The sequence below is a fragment of the Telopea speciosissima genome, chromosome 9, assembly GCF_018873765.1.
Source record: "Telopea speciosissima isolate NSW1024214 ecotype Mountain lineage chromosome 9, Tspe_v1, whole genome shotgun sequence".
Classification (NCBI taxonomy): Eukaryota; Viridiplantae; Streptophyta; class Magnoliopsida; order Proteales; family Proteaceae; genus Telopea; species Telopea speciosissima.
In genome coordinates, this window is record NC_057924.1 from 7,656,580 (window position 1) to 7,681,243 (window position 24,664).

A 24,664-nucleotide genomic window follows, 5' to 3' on the forward strand; every position below is an offset into this window, starting at 1 on the left:
AATCAAGGATTAAGTTATCCTTATCTTCTCCAATAATAGTGAACTGAAGCAAATTTGCCTATACACTATCGAAACCTTGGCTGAACATATTAATTCTTAAAACAAAAGACGAATCCATTTCCCAACTAAAAAATTTGGTACATTCGCTGAACATATTAATTGATAAGAAAACCCAGCCAATACTCAAAATATATGGCATTTCTATTGCCAAACATCATGAGGGTGATCGCTAGTTTCGAAAGGAATTCATGTCTGAAGGTGTTGTTTTTCATTTTTCTGAAGCAAAAGTTACTATCTTAAAATTGGCTAGCAAACCATTTTGGAAGCACATTCCTTTATTTTTACTTGGATAGTTCATTTTCTATGCAGATGCTTTAAATCCACTGCAGGTAAGTCCTGGTGATTTGCAACCACCATTTGATTAAATATGGTAAGGATACAAACAAGATGAAACACAAAATTCAGACAATCAAATGAAAAATTATGTAAGTTATGCACCTCTCCACAATTCACATTTGAAGATGGTTCGATTCAGAGGATAACCAATATGTCATACCATAACCCAAGTCCTGTGCTCCAGAGTCCAGATCCAATAATTTGAACAGGTTCCTAAAACTCTTTTTTGGGGGTTTAAAGTTTTCAATCCTTCAAATTATTTGGTCACTCCTTCAAAACATGATTGCCACACAAAGCTCCACTGAAAAACTTATCCAGAGCCATCAACTTGCAAGACAGAGGACCAAATGTGGCCCAGGAATATTTCCTGTCTACTGTAATATTTTATGAGTTGTTGTAAGTACATAGATCCTGCAGCAAATGGCTTATTGGATCAACTTCATCCCAGCCTTCAGCCTCGTAAATGGCACTAAAAAAGCAAATCCAATTTTAATAGATACAGGCCACATGACAATATGTTAGTAGTGACAGGGTAGAAGGATTCATGAATCAACTTTAATTGGACTAAGGTTTAGCTCAATTGATTTGGTTTTAATGTACAATGAAGTGACGGGAAACCTAGGAAACAAAATGCTAGATTTAAGTAATTTAAATCTGTAGATTAGAAGAAATGTTTAACAAAACTATGAAGGAAAAAAAATGCTTAAAACACACAATAAAGTGTTCAATCACTTTTCCTCCAGGCGCTTCAGTACTGACTCAGCAAATATCTGTTGTCTGAAAATGTACAAGAAGCAGAAAGATAAGATGCAGTTTTCTCTTTGGCCTACAAAATTATAATTTATGACCTGCCCACAAGAGGAAATACGTAGAAGACCAATATAAAGTTAAATTCTGCATATTGTTAGCTCTAATATATTCTAGCAGTCGGTAAAATAAAGATGAATGCAGAACAAAACTACGCCACAATATAGATCCGGGGGGACCATCCTTTTTTTATGGCGGTATGCTCCTCTGATTTATGGATTTGGAGGGGGCCAATCAGGTTAAAAAACCAACACCAAACCCTATATCCTTTTGCCATGGCACTAATGACTTTTTCCTCTTTCTCCAGAAGTCGAGGTTAAATATGGTCTTACTAAACAAGTCACAATGGCCTAAAGCACATGACCTAAACCTTCAATTTCATCTGGAGGTGCTACTATAATTGCTAGACAAAGATCAAGATGAAACAGTGATCCAGGTGAGGTTTTGGCCCCAGCATGCCTTAATCTTACATGCTTTTGGTGTTAATTTGGGATTTACCCCTTATTGCCTACAGCAGTTTTGTGTCAAAACCTGGGGGGGTTAATTAATCCTCAGAGAAGAGCCCACCCAAACCCCCTAGAAAAAGGCTACTTAAATGAACACACAATAACCACAGAAGAGTAGATATAACTATTGACCAGGCTGTCAATCATGTGCAGTAATGTAGGTTTAAATCATTAATAGGCTTATGTATAAACCTCCACCACCGAAAAGGAGAATTTTTCTCATATGGCGGGCTGCATCATGTCATGCATTGAAACCAACATTGTTGTGTATAAGACCAGAATAACCAAACCAGATATTCTGTAAGTTCTGATATACAGCCAATTTAATTAATTTGATATTTTCAGCTTAAAGCTTGTTGGATGACTCTCTAAAGTCTAAAATAAATGTGGTGGAATCAGAACAAGATGGCAAAAAATGGATAGTAGAAAACTATACAAAGATAAAGGAGATGTTTAACATACTTTCGCTCTGTATGCTTTGGGCTAGGGCGAGAGTACTTCAGATACCCATCCCAAGGGACCTTTTTAAGACCTGCTCGAACTGAAATTATGTCCCTGACTCTGCATTGAAATAAAAAATTCAATAGACGAAAAGTCGTCACTAACTGAATATGAAACAGAGAAAAAAAAAATATTTTTTATATTACAAGTTAGATCCAGAAGCTCACATTAAAATTTAAATAAAAGAAGGGCTAAATATCAAGTATCATCAAATAGAAAGTACATAGAGCAAGAAAAAGGTTTATCACCTCTCTGCAAATTCGATGGATGTCTCTCCAGGTCTTAGATTTTGTGGCTCCAAGTACCACACATCACAAACAACAGCCCATGATGTCATAAGGCGCAGCAGATGCATGGTAAATGATTGTCTGCACAATTGAAGCATTCAAGATCATGCCTGTGCTATCAACAGCATAGTCATAAACTGTGCACACGTACAAAAGGTAAACCAACCATTTAATGGCTCGTGTGAATTCTGACTTCTAAGCAAGTGTTTTTGGAAGAGAACCCACTCTAGAAATTTCAATAGAATTGAATGACAAAACAGGAATAGTGTAGCTAACCCCATTTAGTTGGAATAAGGCTTTGTTAAGAATCTAAATTTTTCAACAATCCAAAATATTGTTAAATCAAATAGTTAGGATAATCTGATAACAAATTATCTGTTTAGAAATATTTCCCCGGCTGGGATGCATCAGATTACAAGATTAACTCCTTGCATTGATTCCACATGTATAAGTATAATCATGCTCTTGAAGACTGAATTGTGCAGCAGACGGGTAGCAATAAGAGGTTGTTTTTTCATGATACTTGTTGGGACACCACTGCTAAGCATTAAAAGCAGGGTTTGACTTGGAATTTGTAGTATTGATCACCATTCTGGAAGACTGACTCAATAGAATGATGCAGTACCAAAGTTAAAGTTGCTCAGAGGTATGACAAGGCTTTGCAACTTTTGCCCATTGCATCCAAAAGTCTTGTGAACAAAGACTAATAATTCATTAAATATTTTCAAATGGATGAATTATATCCATGTTGTTTCATACGACCTTAACAAGGTATATAACCTTATCTGTAAAGCAGTAATACAACACTATCACCATATGAAGGCAGAAAACCTTTGTTAACCTCTGGGATCCCATGCCCAGTATCCACCTTGTTTGGTCATGGCTCAGGATGTTGTCTGTAATTATATTTAGTAGTAAAGACTCATAATCATTAAGCATTTGTCAGTCTTCTTTTTGGGGGTCAATATTAATAATAGAGCATTTTTGCATGGGTGTTAATTCTCTTTAACCTTGAGGCATATTTTTGGGTCTCACTGGATGTTCACCGAACCTAGTGAACTTGGTAACATTCATCAACATTTTTTTTTTTCTTTTTTTTTGATGATTAGATGGACATGGATCCTCTGTCAAATGGACCAGCCCATTTCTGACATAGCCACCACAAGGCAGTTACTGAATGTCACCAAGTTAACTAACTTTGATGAATTTGTAAAGGGATTAAGGGAACATGTTATGATTTTTCTTGAATGAACCATTTCATTTGAGGGGTCTCTAGGTTTCTACCTTTGATAGCTCTCTCCCTTTTCCCCTTGATTGTTGGCCTTGTCATGTAATGCCTGAACGGGTTCAACTTTGAGCATGGACCATTCTGGCAGACACAACAAACCTCTATCTGATGGCAGATAAGTATTTCATATTGTGGCTTTTACTTCTTATATTCAAATCAGCAAGTTCTTGTAGTATAATCAGCAAGCACAACAATTCAATAAACCAACCCGACTATTTCTGATTGACCTGAAATTGTTATATTATTGGAAGGTTGATGAAGATATGTGGCTGCCAAGTGTATTCTGTCTACTCCTTTGCTAGCCCACCAGACAAATGTCACAAATCTGCATTTTGACTATTCTATACAACTTAGCTAATTGATGATTTGTGCTTGAAGTTATTTCTAGTATCACTTCATGACTTAAAATCGAGTTGAAGCCGAAGCAGTAGTTGTGTAACCAACCCAAACTCAATGGGATAGGTTTAGTTGTGTTGAGTGAAGATCTTTGAATTTTCATTGGGTTCTGAAATTAGTTGGCTAGTTTGACATTAAACCTTAAGTCGGAAGTATGAATGGGGTTTTTAAAATTGACCCTAACTATGGAAGTGAGACTGTCTTTTACCGAGGGGGCAACTATTTGGCAGGAGGGCAAATTTTCTTAAAACCTCTCCAGTCATGAAAATATGATGGTTCTATTAGCTTAAGAAAATTCAACAAACCAGAAGATTACAGAAATAAGAGATAGATTCATTACAGAGGCTGCTGTGCATAATGAGCTGTGTTCAAGGGGAGAAATGTTGAATGCTTAACCATTTCTTTTGACATTGCAATAACAATCAAAACCTCTCAGTACCACAATAAACAATTGAAATATGTTATATCAGCAACAGATTTACAGCTAACAAGCAGAAAATTGCAACATAAGCAAATCCTACATATATCTGAATTAGAACCAAAGGAGATTCTTACTTCCTACTGTTCCAGAAAGCATCCACAAAAATTTTGTTGTACTTAATGGCTATTGGGCAAACAGTGCACCCGAGTTCAAAAGCACCCTGGACATACAAAAGAATGGCATCTGTCAAAGACGAACTCCTTAAGAGAATCTAAGTAAACAAAGTTATCGCAATAAATTCTCCAATATAACATATTCATAGATACATGGTTTGGAGGAGTGCAATAGGAGACCAAATTGGAATCAGAAAACCCCAAACCCTGACCATAGTTGTCATGGTGACAAGGCAATCAAAGGCGGTGGCGGAGGGGGGGAAACCAAAACAACTATGGTCTGGGTTTGGACCAGTCGACACTTGAAATGAGGATGCCTTTTCCTATGTTTTGGGAGGGGGAATAGAGGAGTGGGGGAATGCATTTTATCTGAAGAAATTATACAAAGAAAAGCAGCAAACCTTCTTGAACATGACCGTATAGTGGTTATTTACACAGGTTCCCTCTGGAAAAATAAGAACAGGATTGGTGTCAACCCCTTGAATGTGTTCTCTTAACCTGAAAAATGTAGGCCCAGGATGATTAACTATGTTGCGCAACAGAATATACTCAAAGTTTATCATGCCAAGAACGTAATGCTTACTTTCTCGCAACAATTTCACGATCTTTTGCTTCGGAGCGGTTGAACCAGATACAACCTACACTCTCCAAAATAGTGCTTTGTAGCAATCCTATTCACAAGTATAAACAAGTAAACAAACAGGAAAATTTTTGTGGCTATGCAAGACAAAACTTATCACCTTTGGCAGGTTGCTAAGATTCCTAGTTCCAAAGTTTCTAATTTTTGTCCCAAATGGACATCTATAACTATCACCTCCCAATGAGTCATTCAAGAAGTTCCTGCAGAGATGTCATTTGGTAACAAACCCCTTCATAGATGTCATTCAATAATTTGAAAATCTACCACTTACATCTCTGCAGGTATCTGTAAAGAACAAACTTCAAAATAAAGCTTGATCCTAAATGGAGCTGTTACTTACCAACCCATCCAGGATGCTTTTGCATAATAACAGCAAATGGAGTCATCTGTTCTAGAATTATGAAATCTATCATGGAAGTGTGATTGGCCACAAACACCTGTCCAAACCATGAAATCATAGATTGGATGTGTCAACATATAGAGAACAACATTGGAGACTGAAAATCTGGAAATATTTAAGTATAAACATATGTAAACAATGCAACAGAACTAAGATGATAATTTATCATACTTGTTTGGGTCGCATGCTAGGTCGTGGCCCATGATACTTCACAACCCCAGTCCATGATGCAACAAAGAAGCTACACATTAACTCCACCAAGTACCTCTGAAGAGAAAAATAACCAGGAAAACATAAATGAAAGAGATTAAAATTATAACTGGAGTTGAAAGCAAAGCACCAAATCATTCACATCATATAATATATATTTACTATTCCAAGTAGCAGCACACCTCAGGCCCTGCTAAACTCACCTGATCAGGTTGGCAGCCTAAGCTGTTTTTTTCAGCCCATGGATGGCTTAGATCTAAAAATTCTCAAACCAATGTCAGTTTTGACTAGGTTATCTTGGGTTAACCCAGGCAGCCCGAACATATACAACATGATACATCTAAATATACAGAGTGATAATTCATCTAGTATAACTTACAAGATTATATGATTAGCCTATATTAGTAGGATAAAAGATTGAATTTATGCAATTATGATAAGTAGATCATAGGTTTGTATTTTGGCCCATGTTGGAAGAGCGAACTGATGCAACCCAGTCAATCTAAAAGATAGGTTATTAGTGCCATGTTAAGATGAACCCAAACCCCAAAGAAAGCAGGCTTCATTAATGTTAGGGAACCTAAACCTGAGGTTGGACTGGGCCGGGTTACGATTCTGAGAATGTACCCTCTGTCTGAACAACAGTTCAAACCATTACAAGCCAAACAGCCAAAGTTGCACCCCTAATCCCAAATTCCAGGAACTAAAATTTTGCCACTAATGAATAGCCCAAAATTTTATAAGAAACACAAGACATGGAAATATCATATTATGCCTACTAAAAAAGTTGATAAATTCTTCTTAAGTTTTAAGAACAATAAGAATCTCAATGCTCCTACAACCATTAGAAGTAACTTTGTTAACCATCTTAATCAACTTTGGATAACCAACAGCATTTAATTCTTGCCTCAGAAGTGTGCTTGGTTACTTGTGCTAACTGCAAAAAAGTTTAAGGAAGGGATATGGATACAGGATCTGATGTACATCAAGAGAGATTCCGGCACAAGTATTCACACCAGAACAAGCCCAAATCCAAATCTAATGGGTTAAATAAGTAGCCTAATAGGTTATATTGATCATGGGCTGAGAATTTTATATGTTTTCTATTGTAATTCGCCTATTTTGAAAGCCCATTTATGAAGGATAAGTGGCTCATACGAATTTAACTAGTTAGTTGTATCTAGTCCTCTAAAATTGTGAGGTCTTGGGGATATCAATAGGTTCTTGGGGATCGCAATAAGTTAGTTTCAATGTTAGTTGTGAAAAACCTTGAAAATGTAAGATTCATTTAATATCTTTAAAAGAGTCCCAATGTAAGTCATAGGAAATGTACCATTAAGTCTAGGAGGAAGTACCAATAAGGCTCTAGAACCATCCCAACCTCTATAAAAGGAGCTGCCTGTAAGGATTTGAAATCAGAATTTGAATGAAATTGAGGTTATACAATTCTTATGTGAGAAACAGAGATGCGGTGATATTCTGCTCCTGGTGAGAGGCTGGGATGGTTAGTGAGATACTAGCCTATTCTTGATGCAGAAGCCGAAACCATGATTAATTTGGCTGTTCTTTGATTTTTTCGTTGGAGCCTTTTTATGTGTTTGTTCTTTTAGCCTAGGGTTAAAACAGTCTTTTTCATGATTTATCTTCTTAGTTCCCCTCCACGATTTTAGAGGGATTAGTATTTTATTTTATTTGTTTTAGTTGTTTACACTTATACTCCTATTTCGAGTATAAGTCTATTCTATGTTTTATAATTAGGATTCAGATTAGGAATCCCAACTCCTAATCTGATTAGGATTGCTTTAGATTGATTATTTGTAAGGCCTTTAGGCCCCCCTTTATTATTATAGATAGTAGAATCGTGGGAGGCTCCCCCACCTATTATGTTTGAAATTTTGTTTCTTCTTGCTGCTGCCGCCATGACTGCTGCTGCTTCTCTGTCTTGTGTGTCATATCAAGACCCCTTGTGAGTAATATCAAGGGCTAGGGCTGGAGTAATCCGGCGACTCCTTGCATCTTGCAGATCGGGAGGTTCGTCTTCTTCTTCCTTCAAGTTCTTCAAGGTTGCTGCTGCTGAAATTCTGCAATTCCAGTAAGAGTTACAATTTCCTGCAACTTTATCATCTCTTCTTCTTACTTCCATCTAACCTAATCGACTTCCCCAAACCCTAGCTTCATCTACATTCATCACAGCCCTATTCCCTCATCAGATTACACTCAAAACCTAACCACAGGTCCATCACAGTAACCCTCCCACTCGATCTCAGTTGCAGCCTCACCTATCCACTACAAACCCTAAATCCCTCCCTCAACATAAAAACCCAGAAACCCTAAGATCTGCCTAGGCCTAACCAGCCATCAAAACCCCACCAAAGTCCAGCCGAACCACCCCCTCTCTGCTAGGAAAACTCGACCTAAAGCCCAGCCCCTAAATCTGCTCCTAAACCCTAGTTTCAGCTTAGATCCTAAATCTGAAAACCCAAAACCCTAACCCTAATATTTCTGAATTTCTATTTCTTATTCAAACCTCATTAAAACCTATTCTAATAGACTCCTAAAATTCTGCAGACCATTACCCAATAAAACCCTAACTCAATCTCCCATTCCTAACCCTAATTTTGCCCTAGTTACCCTAAACTGCCCATTCGGCCAACCCTAAAACAGAACCTGGTCCTAAGTGAGATTTATTTCACCTAGGCTACATCAATTCTTGGGGTGGACCCTTCAAGCCATATCCATCTTCTATCTTATTTCCTGTATTCTGTCCATGCAATGTCAAGTAAGTCTTGAAGTTGTTCAGTTGTTCTATCATTTATTTAAAGGTCAATTGAAGATATTCACTGTTGTGCATCATCTCTTATTCAAATCTGAAGTTTCTCTTAAATCTGATAACTTTTGGGTGCTGAGATCCTGTTATCTTGGACTGGTTTTGAAGCTTATTATAAGATTAGACCAGTCTCCATTAGGATCCTTGTCGGAAATGGGTTTTCTTAATTTTTTTATCAGCGATCAGAGTATTTTTATATCCAAGTATATGAGTGAAGTTTAGAACACTTTAACAGTATCAAATAATGAGAACATTTAAAAAAAATCATTTCCAATATTAAAAGATTCAGCTGTCAGCTAAGTCTGACAACCTGTAATAGCACCTTGTTAATACAGCATATTAATGATGCTTTTTATTAATAGGAAACTAGTTGTGTTAAAGAATTAACTCTTACAGACGGGAAGAATTTTCTCTTACAGACAGGGAAAAAAACTCAGAAACCTAGGCAAGTACAAATTCTCAAACAGGTGGGTGAAGGCGCCTGGTCCATACTGAGAAGCAAGGGTGTCACGCATCAAACACTTGGGCCTTAAGGTTTCTTTTTTGGGTGATAAGTAGGACTATTATTCAAGTGAAGGGAAAGGTCCCCAATCACAAAGATCAAAATACAAAAATATACTTTACAAGGTGTCCAAGTATAAAGATAACAAGATACCTATATAAGAAACCTGCTTCAGTCATTTCATTCCTATTTCTAGTTTCCACAATACAAATCATAGTTGTCACAGCGTCTAGGAAACCCAAGGCGTTGGAGGGGGCCTGGACGCAAGGTGACACCAACAAGGCACCTAGGCACCTGCCTAGGCGACCAAGGCGCCTGGACGCCTGACACCTAGGTGGCGCCTCGACAACTATGATACAAATAAATAACAATGGTAAGTACTCTTCATCAATCCAAAAGTTGGTGGGAAGGAAGGGTTCATGATAAGCCTACCATTACCATTCGTGCCCAAAACCTCAACTATAATTATTGCAATCAATTTTGGTGCAAAAGATGCAGAATTTCATAAGTGGTGTGAAAGATAATGTTCACTTTAAGGGATGAATGAGATCTCAATTCCAGCTACGGTTTCATTAGCTATCTTACAACTAGAATCCCTCTTTTTTCCGATCTGGTTCCTCCACCACCGCAAACTCCAATTAGATTCAGACATGATACACTTCTTAGCAAAGGATCCAACAAACAGCCTTATCCCAACTTAATGGGGTCGTCCACACGGATCAAAACAAAACAAAGTAGGGAAAACTGAGGTCTAAACAAAAAAGGGAATGAAGAGATGAGCAATGAAAACTGGAAAATGACAAATAAAAGACAGAAAATAAAATGAAAAATGTAAATGGTGTTAAGAGGAATGAGGCTCAGCCCAGCCAGTCAGGAAAATCTCAGCTAAATGGAGTCTGCCACATGGATCTTTGCCCTCCAAAAGGCTCTATCCATGGTCATACTTGGTACAAGCCCTAGACTGTGCATGTCCTTCCCCACAACTTCTCCTATGGTCATTTTAGGCCTGCCCCTAGCTCTTTTGACTCATTCAATCGAGATCATAGTTGTCACGGCATCTAGGCGACCTAAGACGTTGGAGAGGGTCCAAAAAACATGGTGATACCAACAAGGCGACCAAGGCGCCTAGACGGCATCTAAGCGTCGCCTAGGCGACGCCTTGACAACTATGATCGGGATCATATCACTCCCATAGTTGTTACGGCGGCTAGGTGAATCAAGGTGGTCGAGGGGGTTAAAAAACAAGTCGACACCAACAAGTCGACAAGGCATTGCCTAGGCGACACCAGAAATCAAGGCGCGAGCAAGACGCCTTGACAACTATGATCACTCCTCCTTACGAGGGCGTCCCTAGGCCTCCGTTGAACATGACCATGCCACCTCAAACGACTTTCTTGAAGCTTGTCAAAAGATCCATGCATGCCAAGTTATTTGCTTGAAAGAGTTCCCCCACTTAGAGGACCTCCCGTGTCAATCACTTCCATTCCCCTCATCAGGCCATTTGTAGCACTGGGGTTCTCTACCCCAGTGGGTGGCAAAGGGTATCTCTATTACCAGCACGCCAAGTTATGCAGCATGGCACATTGAAAAGGCTGGAATTTTGTAGACAGATAGACCCGAAGGTCTCCTGCCACATGTCAAGTTTCAATTCGAACGAAGTTTGCCAACAAACAAGACTACCCTTAAAATTCTAAACGTGGAGAAAGAGTGCATAGATATACATTGGAGGTTATGTGATGCATACCAGTAGGATAGATACATTAAAAAGTACCAACAGAGAACGAAAACTCAACTCGCTGATTCACAAAATCAGTGAGTTACAATTGGGCCAGCAACTAAGTGAATTACTCAGTTAGAATGGTGTTCTCATTCACCATAACAACCAGGTCGTGGGCTGCTATTTAGGGTCTGTTTTTTTATTGTTTTAATAGTTCTTTGTAAGGCTGGAATACTCTTTATAAATTCCATGCCAGTTTTATGTTTATTTATTAGTAATCCTAGTTAAATTAGGACTACTCCTACAGAATTATGTGGTAGTTTATTTTAAGTTGTTTTGTTTATTTTAAATTCCTTTTATGAATAGGAATTTAAGTTGTTTTGGTTTTAATCTCACAACGAAGTTGTTATGTTTATTTTAAGTTGTTTTGCTATTCTATTGCCATTAGGATTCAGGTTTGTAGCTATCTATTTGAACATGCAAGTCTCTGGAGACCCCCCATGATTTATTGAATAAAGGTATGGCTTTTTCTGTTCTTATGTGGGACTCAGAAACTGGTTGTGAGATTCAACTACTCTATTCCACTACTGTTGGTGGGACTCCAACAAGTTCTCAGTGGGAAGCTGAGTTCAGATCCCTTCTTCATTCTTCTTCTTCATTAATCCTCAAGCAAGTGCAATTCTTGTTCTGTCTATAGTATCCAAATATCTTGAAACTCGTCAATTCTTAGGTCTATACATCTGAGATTTCAGATCTGATCTCAGATCCATCAACCGCAGGCCCTTCTAAACCTACCTACAGTTTCAGTTTTCAGATCAGAAGTCAGTTGAGTACAGCCCCGTAAATCTGGAACTCATTTCTGTCAATTCTGTGCCTAATTAAGCCATTAACTTCCTGGTGTAATCACATATTAGTTGCTGTGAGTTGTCAACAGATCTTTTACTGTTAAATCATTATTAATTGCACTTTGAAATCTGGTCCATTTGAATTATACAGTAACTGTTCTTAGCTCCCAACGATCTCAGGGATTTAGGTATCCTATTCAAGTGACATTCTATAAGAATATTATGTTCATCGATTTGTTGATCTACTGTTATCAATTTTTCTTCAATTCTGGTTGAGTTTCTGAAACCTAATCCTTTAGGCTTCTAGAAACCCATCAGTATGCTATTAAATGGGAGAGTATGATTGAATCCGACTCTGAAATTTGATGTGTGGCCAATTCACTTCATTACCTAGATATCCATATGATTGAAATTGCCACATCACCTGTGGCAAAAACATTTGGGTTCTGTTGTAGAGATACCCTCTACACCTGGCTGGTGTAGAGAAACGCTTCACTTTTGGGGACACTTACTACATAATTTTCTGCTGGGGTTTTGAAACAAGCACCAAAGTAAATAAAACAAAGATCTCACTCAGAAGTTATATTTCCTGGAATCAATAAATAAAGAACACAAGTAATGACTATGATAAGACAAGGTTCTAAATCTCGGTGCCGAGGCTGGTTCAACCAACCAGGCAAAACTCAACATGTCATGTGCTGTCAAAACTGGTCGAAACTTGGTATTTTTTTGGTCAAAACTATCGAATTGTGCGAAATATGGTCTAAAGCAAATCAAAACCAGTTGAAACCTGACATTTACCAAGTTTCGTTTCGGTTTCTTGGAAAACCGAGATATCTTGGTCAAAACCACTGGTTTCGACCGAGTTCTTGAACCATATTAAGCACAAACTATACACAGTGGAGCAGGTTTGATGGCTCTAAAAACTAAAGCAGATATGTTGATTAGTAAGGTATTCAGTGGACGAAGAATCTTGCTGCAGAACCATGGTGTTACACTCACTACATTAGACCCAATATTTCATCTCCCAAAGGCGCTTTCTCTTTCAATGGGAACCTAGATCTGCTATGAAGTGGCCAATGATCTGGTGAAACAAGGGGTTGTGAGCCCAAGGTTATTGTTGTAATATGGGGTACAAGGGTATACTTGTCCAGTGGGGTTTAGTTTGTGTTGCCCCAAGGGTATTATTGTCCACTTGTACTTCATTATGATTATTATAAATAGAGAGGACCTGTGTCTCATTGACACAAGTTCAATTCCCCAAATATTCCCTCCAAAAGTATTTGGGTGTGTTGCCTTTGCCCGCAATCACTATGCGCATGGCAAGCTTGATTCGAGGGGTCTTTGATGCATTTTCTTGGGCTATTCTGCCACTCAGAAGGGTTATAAATGCTATCACCCTCCATCACAACGGATGCATGTTTACCATGAATGTGCTTTTCTAGGAATTTCCATATTACTCCTCTCCTACATCTCATCAGGGGGAGTTTAGGACTTCAGGTGAAGAGATGCAGTTTGTGATTGCCCCTATGAAGCTACCCATAATGGAAGATGATATCGAAGTTGCAGATGGTGTTACTGGTCAAGAGCAGCAGCCCATGGTAGAGGAAGAACAAGCTCCCCTCCAGCTCCTCCAGCCCACGGTTCAGGGGGAGCCTCAGCCCACGGTTCAGGGAGAGTCTCAGCTCAAGGTTCAGGGGGAGCCGTAGCCATCTCTTCTTTCTCCTCTGAAGATGTTTGTTCGTTCTCGAAAAAATAAAAACAAAGAGCATGCTACTAAGACCACCACCATTTGTCCTCGCCGATTGGACTTACCGGATTCAGGTCTACCATGTGCCCCTAATGTGTTTGGTGAGTCTTCCAGTGATCCATCTCTAGACTTACCCATTGCTGTTAGAAAACAAAAAAGGTCATGTATTCAACATCCTCTTTCTAATGTTGTGTCGTATAACTCTTTGTCTCCTTCCTTTCGTACCTTTGTCTCTTCCCGGTCGTCTGTTTCTATTCGTAACATTTGGCAGGAAGCACTGGCTCATTCTAAATGGAAAGAGGCAATGAATGAAGAAATGCAAGCTCTTGGAAAGAATGACACATGGACACTGGTGTCTCTTCCTCCAGGAAAGAAAGTTGTAGGATGTAAATGGGTGTTCATAGTAAAGCACAAAGCTGATGGTTCTGTGGACAGGTACAAAGCACGACTAGTTGCTAGAGGATTCACCCAAGCTTATGGAATTGACTACCAGGAGACTTTTGCACCAGTAGCCAAGATGAATACTGTGAGAGCAATCCTATCATATGCTGTGAGTCAAGGATGGGACCTTCAACAGCTAGATATCAAGAATGCATTCCTACATGGAGAACTTGAGGAAGAGGTATAAATGGACATTCCTCCAGGATTTGCTTCTCAGAAGACTCAGGGGAAGGTGTGTAAACTCAATCGTGCCCTGTATGGTTTAAAGAATCTCCAGAGCCTGGTTTAGGAGATTCCATAAGGCAATGGTGTCAATAGGTTTCAAGCAGAGCAATGCCGATCACACTCTCTTCATTAAGAGATCTCCTCCACATATTACTATTTTGATAGTTTATGTAGATGATATTGTTATCATTGGGAGTAGTGTAGAGGAGATCTCCTCTCTGAAAAAATTCTTGGGACAGGAGTTTGAGATTAAAGACCAAGGAAAATTGAGGTATTTCCTGGGTATTGAAGTTGCATATGCTGCTAAGGGTATTTCTCTCTCCCAAAGGAAATACACCATTGATTTATTAACAGATACAGGAATGTTGGTTTGCAAGCCTGCTGACACCCCTGTGGAACCCAATTCTCATCTTCGAAGTAAGGAAGGAGAACCGGTTGACAAGGCTAGTTATTAGAGGCTGGTTGGGTGACTCATCTATTTATCCCACACTCGCCCAGATATTGCATTTGCTGTAAGCATGGTGAGTCAATATAAGCATGATCCATATTCATCCCATTTGGATGTTGTGTACCGGATCTTACGTTACTTGAAGGCTGCTCCTGGAAAAGGTGTCCTTATCTCATCTCATAATCATCTTCGTATTGAGTCATATACAGATGCTGATTGGGCAGGCTGCCTTGATGATAGATGGTCTACTTCTGGTTATTGTACCTATGTTGGTGGCAACTTAGTTACTTGGAGGAGCAAGAAGCAATCTGTAGTAGCTCGTTCCAATGTAGAAGTGGAATTTCGTGCCATGCCCCATGGTATTTGTGAGTTACTGTGGTTACGGAGCTTACTTCAGGACCTTGGTGTTCTATTTGAGCTGCCAATGCGTCTCTACTCTGACAGTAAATTTACGATCAGTATTGCACATAATCCAGTTCGGCACGAACAAACCAAACATTTGGAGATTGATCGCCACTTTATCAAGGAAAAACTCGATCAAGGTCTTGTTTGCATTTCGTTTGTCCCTTTGAGTGATCAGTTGGCTGATATATTTACTAAGGACTTACCTAGTAAGAACTTTGTTTCAGTTGTTAGCAAGTTGGGCATGGCTGATATTTATGCACCAACTTGAGGGGGAGTGTTGTATTATGAGGTACAAGGGTATAATTGTCTAGTGGGGTTTAATCTGTGTTGCCCTAAGGGTATTATTGTAATTTGATTTTCAGTATAATTATTATAAATAGAGAGGACCTATGTCTCATTGACACAAGTTCAATTCCCCAAATATTCCATCAGTTATGTTATGGGGAATTGTATGGCCTTATGGTTTTTATTTTTTGGGCTTTCTAGGAACTGGTGGGATTTCAATGTCTCAGCTGATTATTCACTTCTTGTAGCATCTATGCTGCTCTATTTGTAAGGCTTATTACCTATTGTTTTTGTAGCTGCTGCACACTACTTTGTTTCAGGTTTTAGCTAATCAATAAAATTTCTGTTGTTATATATCAAGCAAAAAAACTACAAAAAGGAAACAGGAAAAGATGAAGGTGTACCTCTATTTTTCTCTTCCGCTTATCATTCCCATTCATTAAAAAATGTACTGGGATGAAGGATGACAGGAATACTATCCAACCCATTGTCAATACCAGAGCTCTGCAGATTTAAAACAAAACACATCAAATTGGTGAACAATTGTCACAATAAGTCTAATATGATGTATAGGAAGGCAAGCATGATATTGCAAGTTTATTATGATGTGTAAGTATAATCTCCTAAGGATCCTATTTATTCTAGGGACATCCAACAAGAGGTCAATTCATTGTTATGGTTCTTTCTTGCTCATGGCATTCGTAAGGAAAGGGTAGATCAGGGCCCAATATTTATAGGTTCCTACTACTGTCAGAAACCTAGAGTTGTAAACATCCAAAGAAGAAACCCCGGAGGGGAGAGAAGGGAAAAATTCCTGCTAAAATTCAATATGATTCAATAAATTTTGACAATCTGATCTGTTTACAACCTTAAACATGCTCATATTGTGCCTACTAATCATATTTATAATTTTCAAGACCATAATACCCTTACTGAAAACAAGGACATACTAGTCCATTAGTACCAAAACATTCAAAAGGCATATGAAAGGATAATGTAGGTCCTCATCGTATTTAATCAGTGTATTCTTGACCAGAATAATAAATAAAATAAGGAATAAGAGCTAGGAGGGACTGTGGACGCGAAAAGTATCCTAATTGCAATAGGACTCTGTTTACACTCACTCTTGACTCTTCCCACATTAATCCTGGTTGGCCAATATTATATTTTCGGATGTTTTGTTGTAGCTAATATGGCATGTGGAAACAATGCTCTACGCTGAAAATCAGTCTGACAATATTGAGAGGACAAACAACTGCTAAATGCACTCTTGGTGCTTAAAGCCTCTAGTTCTTACAGTCCCGATTCTCCCAAGTCCCAACCAATCCAATTAACCTCTTAGTTCTATACCTCTGTCTTCCATCAAAATCCAAGAAACCTGCTGCCAGAACAAACCAATTAATCTGAATAATATGATATGGCAAAAGAACTGAAACATCTCAGATCCCTTTTCTTCAGTTTTGATCTTCACAATCAATCCCATCAAATCTGGTCCCTTATGGTTAATTGACTCTAGTTCTACGGACCACATGACTAGTAACTCAGAGGTCTTCCGTACCTACTCTCCTTACTCTGGCCGGGATAAGGTACGTGTTGCCGATGGGTCCATGTCCTCCATTTTGGGTAAAGGTTCCGTTTCCTGTTCTCCCAATCTTTCTCTTCCTTCTGTCTTACATTTTCCCAAGTTATGTGGCAATTTATTATCTATTTACCACTTGATTAGTGAGTTGAATTGTTATGTTCACTTCTTTTCCACTCATTGCTTGTTTCAGGATCTGGTGACGAGCGCAACAATTGGGTATGGTCGGGGTCCATGATGGTCTCTACTGCTTGGAGTCTCCACCAACAGTACCACTCCCATCCTCAGCTCACACCCTTTGTTCTGATAGTGCATTGACCAAGCTTCACCATTGGCATCGTCACTTAGGACACCCTTCTTTTCATATTTTGCGTTCAATGTTTCCAGACTTAGTTAAACTTTGTGGTTTAGAACAACTTAATTGTGATGTGAGTGAATTTGATAAACACACTCGAGATTCTTATCATGTCAGTGATGTTAAAAGTGATGTTCCTTTTTCTATGATTCACTCAGATATATGGGTCCTTCTAGGACCGTTGCCCACAATGGTTTTCACTGGTTTATTACATTTATCGATAACTGCACTCGTCTCACATGGGTTTATCTTACACAATAAATCTGATGCTTTTTCCTGCTTTCAATCTTTCCATGCCATGCTTCACACTCAGTTTGATGCCACTATTCAGGTTCTTCGGAGTGCTAATGGTACAAAATATACTGATGGTAGCTTTCAACAGTATCCCCTTTCCCATGGCATTAACCTCTTGTGTACGGACCCTATAACAGAATGGCATTCCTGAACGGAAAAATCGTCACCTCCTGGACGTGACCCGTGCCTTGATGTTCACTACTAGTGTCCCTAAAACCTATTGAGTCGATGTTGTCTTTATTGCTGACTACCTTATTAATGGGGTTCTCTCTAGTGTCCTAAATTTTAAGACACCTATTTCTTTCCTCCCGGACCCTACCAATGCCTCTTCTCTTCCTCCTAAAATTTTTGGATGTGTTTGTTTTGCCCATAATTCCTCTCCCTCATGGTCCAAACTGGATTCCCATGCTATTCGGTGTATTTTCCTTGGGTTATTCGGCCTCCCAAAAGGGCTACAAGTGTTATCACCCCCTTCTCGTCGTCTTTATGTCACCCTGGTTGTCACTTTTCATCATTTTTGAACCATATTTCATGACACCTCTTCAAGGGGAGAGTCTTGAGGAAGAGCTTCCGTTACCCACTCGGGTGATTGATAGTCTCCCTGTTCAAGGGGAGACATCAGCTTCGGCTCCACCTGTTCCTATTACACTGCCACCTCCTGTTGCTCCAGACTTGATAATTTATACTCGGAGCAGAACCAAGAGAAAGGATATCATGGACAACTACCAATCATTACCCATTGTGGCGCTTCTACCAGATCAACTCTCACCATCAAATAACATCTCTCCTATCCTTGATTCTATGCCTGATGTTACTAATGTTCATGATGACCGCCCAATTACTCTTAAAAAAGGAGTTCATTCATGTACTCAGCATCCCATTAACCACTTTGTCTCTTATGAGTCCCTATCACCCTCCTATCAGGCATTTGTATCCTCTTTGTCTTCTGTGTCTGTTCCACAGGATTGAAAGGAAGCCATCAAGGATCCAAAGTGCAAGGCTGCCATGGTAGAAGAAATGCAAGCCTTAGATAAAAATGGTACCTGAGAACTTACTCCTCGTCTTGAAGGGAAGAAATTGGTTAGATGCAAGTGGGTATTTACTATCAAGCAATGGGTCGATGGCACTGTTGAGAGATACAAGGCACGTCTGGTTGCAAAGGGCCCACCCATTGGATCGTCTACTAAGAAACCTTTGCCCATGTAGCAAAGATGAATTAAGTGAGAGCGTTACTGTCTAGTGTTGCCAATTTGGGTTGGAATCTCCAACAATTGGATGTCAAAAATGCCTTCCTAAATGGGGATCTTGAAGAAGTCTAAATGGATCCGCCTCCTGATTTCTCATTCCCATTTGTTGCTGGTCATGTTTGTAAGTTGAAGAAGTCAAGCAATCTCCTAGGGCTTGGTTTGGTCGTTTTCTGAATGCCATGCAGAAGTTTGGATATCGACAAAGTTATGCCAACCATACCTTGTTTGTGAAAAGAGATGGAACAAGGATTACAACCCTCATCGTGTATGTTGGCGACATAGTGATCACTGGGAATAGTGATGATGAAATTTCCCATCTAAAATCACTACTTGCAAAGGAGTTTGAAACTAAAGATCTGAGATCCCTTCAATACTTTCTTGGGATTGAAGTTGCAAGGTCAAACAAGAGCATTTTCATCTCCCAACAGAAGTATGTCTTAGATCTTCTCCAGGATACCGGCATGTTCGGATTCAAGCCTGCAAAGTCTCCTATTGAGGTCAATCATCAGTTGTATAGTGACATGGGTGACCCTATTGACAGAGAGCAGTACTAGAGACTCGTGGGACGACCGATTTACCTGTCTCCTACTAGACCCGATATTGCCTATGTTGTGGGTACCGTTAGTAGGTTTCTTCATGATCCCAGGACATCTCACCTTGAGGTAGTGCATCATATACTGAGGTATTTAAAATCTGCCCCTGGGAAGGGAATTCTCTTCTCCAATAATGGGAACTCTAAGTTAAGGCTTGAAATATTCACAAATGCCAATTGGGTTGGATCCATTGATGATAGGCAATCTACTTCTGGTTATTGTTCCTTCCTTAGACAAAATCTTGTCACGTGGCGTAGCAAGAAACAATCAGTCATCTCTCGCTCCAGTGCAAAAGCCGAATTTCGTGCCATGGCACAAGGGATTTGTGAACTTATGTAGCTCAAGAGAATATTGAGTGATTTGGGAATCGTTTATAAAGGTCCCATGCGTCTATACTTTGACAACAAGGCTGCCATCAGTATCGCTCACAATCCTGTCCAGCATGACCAAACAAAACATGTTGAGATTGATAGACACATCATCAAAGAGAAGCTTGAACAATGAGTGATCTGCATACCTTTTGTTAGTTATGTTAATCAATTAGCTGATTTATTCACCAAGGGCTTGAATTTTAAGGTGTTACATCCACTGATCTCCACGTTGGGCATGTTTGATATATTTGAACCAACTTGAGAGGGAGTATTGAGAACCGTGGGATTAGAATATTATCGCTTTACCTTAGGTTACTTTAGGGTTTTTCTTATTTTTCCCTCTTTACTGTTTTGCCCCTTGGGTTGTAATCTTCAGCTATGTTTGGTATGCATTCTTGGAATGCATTCTATGTCAATTTTGCATTCTCGGATGTTTTAACCATCCGAGAATGCGTAATCGACCTAGAATGCATACCAAACACTGCCTTCATTATAAATAAAGTGGACCTCTGTCATTAATGACAAATCACATCATTCTCATTTGCTGATTCCGAACTACCATTGGTCTGAATTTTACTCCATGTCCTAAACAAATAATTGGTGGTTTATAACCCATCAACTGACAAAAGAGAAAAAAGTATGTTGATGAACAAGAATTCATAATTAAATAAGATGTTGTTAAGGATAACAGAATAAGCAAAAGCAAAATCAAAACAAGAATACTAATTTTTTCCTTTGCAGAGAAGATAGCAATTGCCATCCACGGATAAAGAGATCTAACCTTACTGGAAAAATAATCCCATATCTAACTACCAACCCACAGCACCAGAGAGGAAACAAGTATATATTCCAATTCCAGGGTTCTGGAGGATTTGATTTGAAACAACGTGTGAAAGAATCCTGCTCATCAAAAGAAGAATTTCAATAGATTACATGTAAACATGGAAAAATAATAATAGCAATAACCTTAAGATATTGAAATAACATCTAAAGTTGTAAAGAAGAAAACATGTGCCATGACCTTCTAGGGCCAAAGGTGCAAGGCACAAAACAAGGTGCATATATCATGAACTTATTAAAAGACTTAAGAATAATGCATAACCTGCTTAAAAAAAGATGACACTTTAGTCTTTCACAGCTTGGTTCAAATCAATCAAGCAATCCTTTCTCAATTTGTTCTCTAATTCATTTTCCCTTCTCTAAATTTTAAGGCCTTGGTTAGGCTATGGTTGAATAATTTTTCTTGATTTCATTACTTTTCTGAAGCAGAATGCAGTCCCAAACTTTGGTAAATCATTAGGATTAGATTATTTGTTTCTCATGAGATGGGGTTGACCCAAGCTCAACCAACATAGCCTGAGATCCAGCCTTGGCAGTGACTACTTGTCTCCAGTAGTGGACATATCACCCAATGTAGGACTAAATCTATTTGGCAGTTTCCTCAAGGTTTTATCTCTTTCAGTCATTCCATTCTACTGGAAACAGCCTCTCTGCGAGAGCAGGGGTAAGGCTGCATACATTATGACCCTCCCCAGGGCCCAGACCCCGCAGTGGCCGAGTAGCGGGAGCCTCGTGCACTGGGTATGCCCTTTTTTAGTCACTCCATTCTACAATGACAAATCACTGCCATCAAAATCATATAATCCATTGTTTCTTAAGCATAAGAATCCTAAGAATTCAAGTATCACCTAATCAAAGAGAAGTTACATTCAAGAGTAATACTGCCCTCGTCCAATATGCCGCTTTTGCTTTCCCTACTAAGTAGCCATTGGCATCCAACAGTATAAGGAAATCTCTTCTTGTAAGGGAATTCATGAAGAAGTTTTACTCCCACTTTCACCTTTACAAAAGTTGAACAAGTACCACTAGCCATTCTATATTCAGTTGCATACAGGTTTTAAAAAAAGATTTTAAGAACAATCATCATTGTCAAAAAGGTTTACTGACATCAAGGACAACAAGCAAAAGGTGTGTCAAACCACATCACCTATCTATATGTAGGGATGTAAATGAATAGCCGAAATCCGTTTCCGTATCCGTGTCCGCATCTGTTTAGCACTATCCGAATCCGTCCGAAAGCTAAACGGATACGGATACGGATAGGCTATAGCTATCCGAAAAGCTATATTTACATGTAAACGGATAAAATATCCGATCTGTATCCGTATCCGTATCCGTTTAGCACTATCCGAATCCGTCCGAAAGCTAATCGGATGTGGATGCGGATATAGCACTATCCGAGCCGAATCCGACCCGTTTACATCCCTATCTATATGTTCCCCCAATTGGATGATATGAATAAGAGCTAAGCACCCAAAAAGAAGTGGACCCATGACAATGAAGGGAGGGGAAAGAGAGGTAGCGCATGCAACACAGATCATTTGAGGATGTACCCTTGGCCTGAGAAAAAAAAAAACTTAGCAAACAAAATAGTCGGTATTCATATTTGCGATGGTAGTGCGGAGTATCAGAAAGGTCCATTATGACATTTCTTCCCTTGGTAAGATAAACCCACAAAATATAACCTACTTGAAAGAATTACTTTCTCCATGAAAATGTTCATTTTCCCTGGTCAGGCTAGAAGTTATAACTTCAAGTGGAAGACTAGAGCTCTCACTGCATTTCCCCCTAAACCCAGTTAAATGACACAGTGTTCTGCCGCCATCTAGGAGGAGCTAATTTCATCTTGAATTCCCAAGTCATTCATGTGATGCGTCGATTTAATTGTTTATTAGTGTCAAAATATAAATGGTGTCATTCAAGGTCTTTTTTGGAAGGTTTCTGCAAAATGAAACCTTCTCCATCAGTTACTGATATTTTAGTGCTGAATGGAAATACCCATATTTCTATGCACGTTCATGCAATGTATAAATCACAAAGGAAACATTTTGTTCAAGGTAATTACCAAGCACAGGCTACATAAGCAGACCTCATCCTGCTTTTGTAGCCTTAATTTATCGAGACTAAATACTAAAACAGGTATACATGAACAGTGTCGTACTTTTCTCAATCTCGAAATCACTGCATAAATAAATTACGACCCCATTAAGGATCTCAATTGAAAAGCACCAGAACACCAAATAAGGGACTGAGAAGAATAAGAAGAAACATACATCGATTATAGCTCCAGCAGCCTCTGTCAAAGCAGGCGAAATGTCGAGCAAATCGCGCCTGATCACCGTATTTAAAACAGGGTTAAAAAAATATATATCAAACAAAAATCAAAAGGAAGAGCTGATGACGATGGCGAAGATTAAGAAAAACAAAAGAACGAAATAATGACGATGAAAAATAATAAAATTGGAACAAGAGATGGAAGATTATTACAGGCGAAGCTTCTCGTGAGGTTCTTGGATGGAATCGGGGGGAAGGTATTCTTCTATGTTTGGTCGATCTAAATCTATTTCCGAGCTCGACGAGTTAAGCCCACTCATGTTGTCTTCTGTGTCTCGTTTTCTAACTACCAATCTGTAAATATGAGATAAGGAGAGGGAAGCTGTCACAGCTCTTCCGGGCTAAACGCTAAATTGGAGAACGAAGCATCTCTCTTTCATGCTTTGCTTAGATTCTCTGGCTCTGAATTCTATACAATAAAAACGCGCACCAAAACGATTCCACACGCATTGACACTTGCCCATCCATTGAAAGTCGAAGAAATTGAGAGAGCTTGAGATGATGACGAAGCTGTAAATCTGTAATTTCGACAAGGGAATAGTGAATACTGCGTCACTTTGAGGGAGCGTAGACGTTAGATTCAGATATCACATCGATGAGGAAATTTAAGGATTCGTTTCGCTACTTCTAACATTTTCGTTGAAAATTTCACCCCTTTTAGACTGTTTTACACGCAAAATTATCCCGTATTTCAATGATTTGGACATCTATAATTGTGTTTGGTTAGAAGGAAATTGACAGAAAAAAACAACATAATAATAATACAAAAATTAATAATAAAATTGGAGAAAGAGCGATACCTGGTTGCGTGTGGTGTGCGGCCCTGTGACCAAATACAAGGCCACGCAAAATGACCACTGCACCCCCATGGAAAAATGAAAACCGGGGTCATCTCGTGCCATCACGTGGCCCTATGTTTGGGTGCAGGACCGTGCATCGCACACGACCAGGTAGCATTCTTTCTACAATTCTACCTAATAAAAATAAGGTCAAAAAGTTTTGTGCACGATCATGCACGAGCACTCACAAGACCTTGGATAGGGACAAAGTGTCCATTGAAATGACAAAACAATCCCCTTTTTTTATACAGATAGTCGATGGAATTCATGTGATCGACTAACCCTGCATGAATCCCTTCCCCTAAAAAGAATGGTTAGTATAGATGTTTTTCTCTTCTTTTTTTTTTTTTTCTTAAAAAAAAAGTTATCCACAACTAATGTACCATACACCGTCTTACATGGGTTTTTATATTATTTTCTCTTTCTTGTCTCTAATCATTTAGGCCCCGTAAGGATGATGTCGTTTCTTGCACTACTATTGGTGTGGCGTGGATGATTCTCCACACCACTAAAACAATGAATCCTAGCTCTCCTCACAACTATTTACTCATGACAATTTAAATCTGTCATAGCCAACCACATCAACAAAACTAGGTGGTTCCATCTCATTGAATTACCCCATAAACATTGTTGATGTTACTAATCTTCCACACTTTCTTTATTGGCTTTCAACCTAGATATATTACAAGAGATGTAACAAACTTTAGAATCTAATAGAAGCTTCTAGAGTTGTATAGATAGT

At 39.0% G+C, this 24,664-nt stretch overlaps 1 protein-coding gene across 1 annotated transcript; it reads right to left on the reverse strand.

Annotated features, from left to right (window-relative positions):
* Positions 1–1,073: 1,073 nt before the first annotated feature.
* On the reverse strand, positions 1,074–23,644 carry LOC122639291 (glycerol-3-phosphate acyltransferase 9). The gene is made up of 12 exons (XM_043832112.1): positions 23,237–23,644; positions 23,023–23,080; positions 20,691–20,809; positions 15,875–15,974; positions 5,987–6,082; positions 5,756–5,852; positions 5,359–5,446; positions 5,177–5,273; positions 4,737–4,822; positions 2,459–2,578; positions 2,172–2,270; positions 1,074–1,173 (listed from the first exon to the last, which is right to left on the reverse strand). The coding sequence occupies exons 1-12, from the start codon at positions 23,341–23,343 to the stop codon at positions 1,125–1,127; spliced, it is 1,116 nt and encodes a 371-aa protein (XP_043688047.1). The 5' UTR covers positions 23,344–23,644; the 3' UTR covers positions 1,074–1,124.
* Between the last annotated feature and the right edge of the window lie 1,020 nt (positions 23,645–24,664).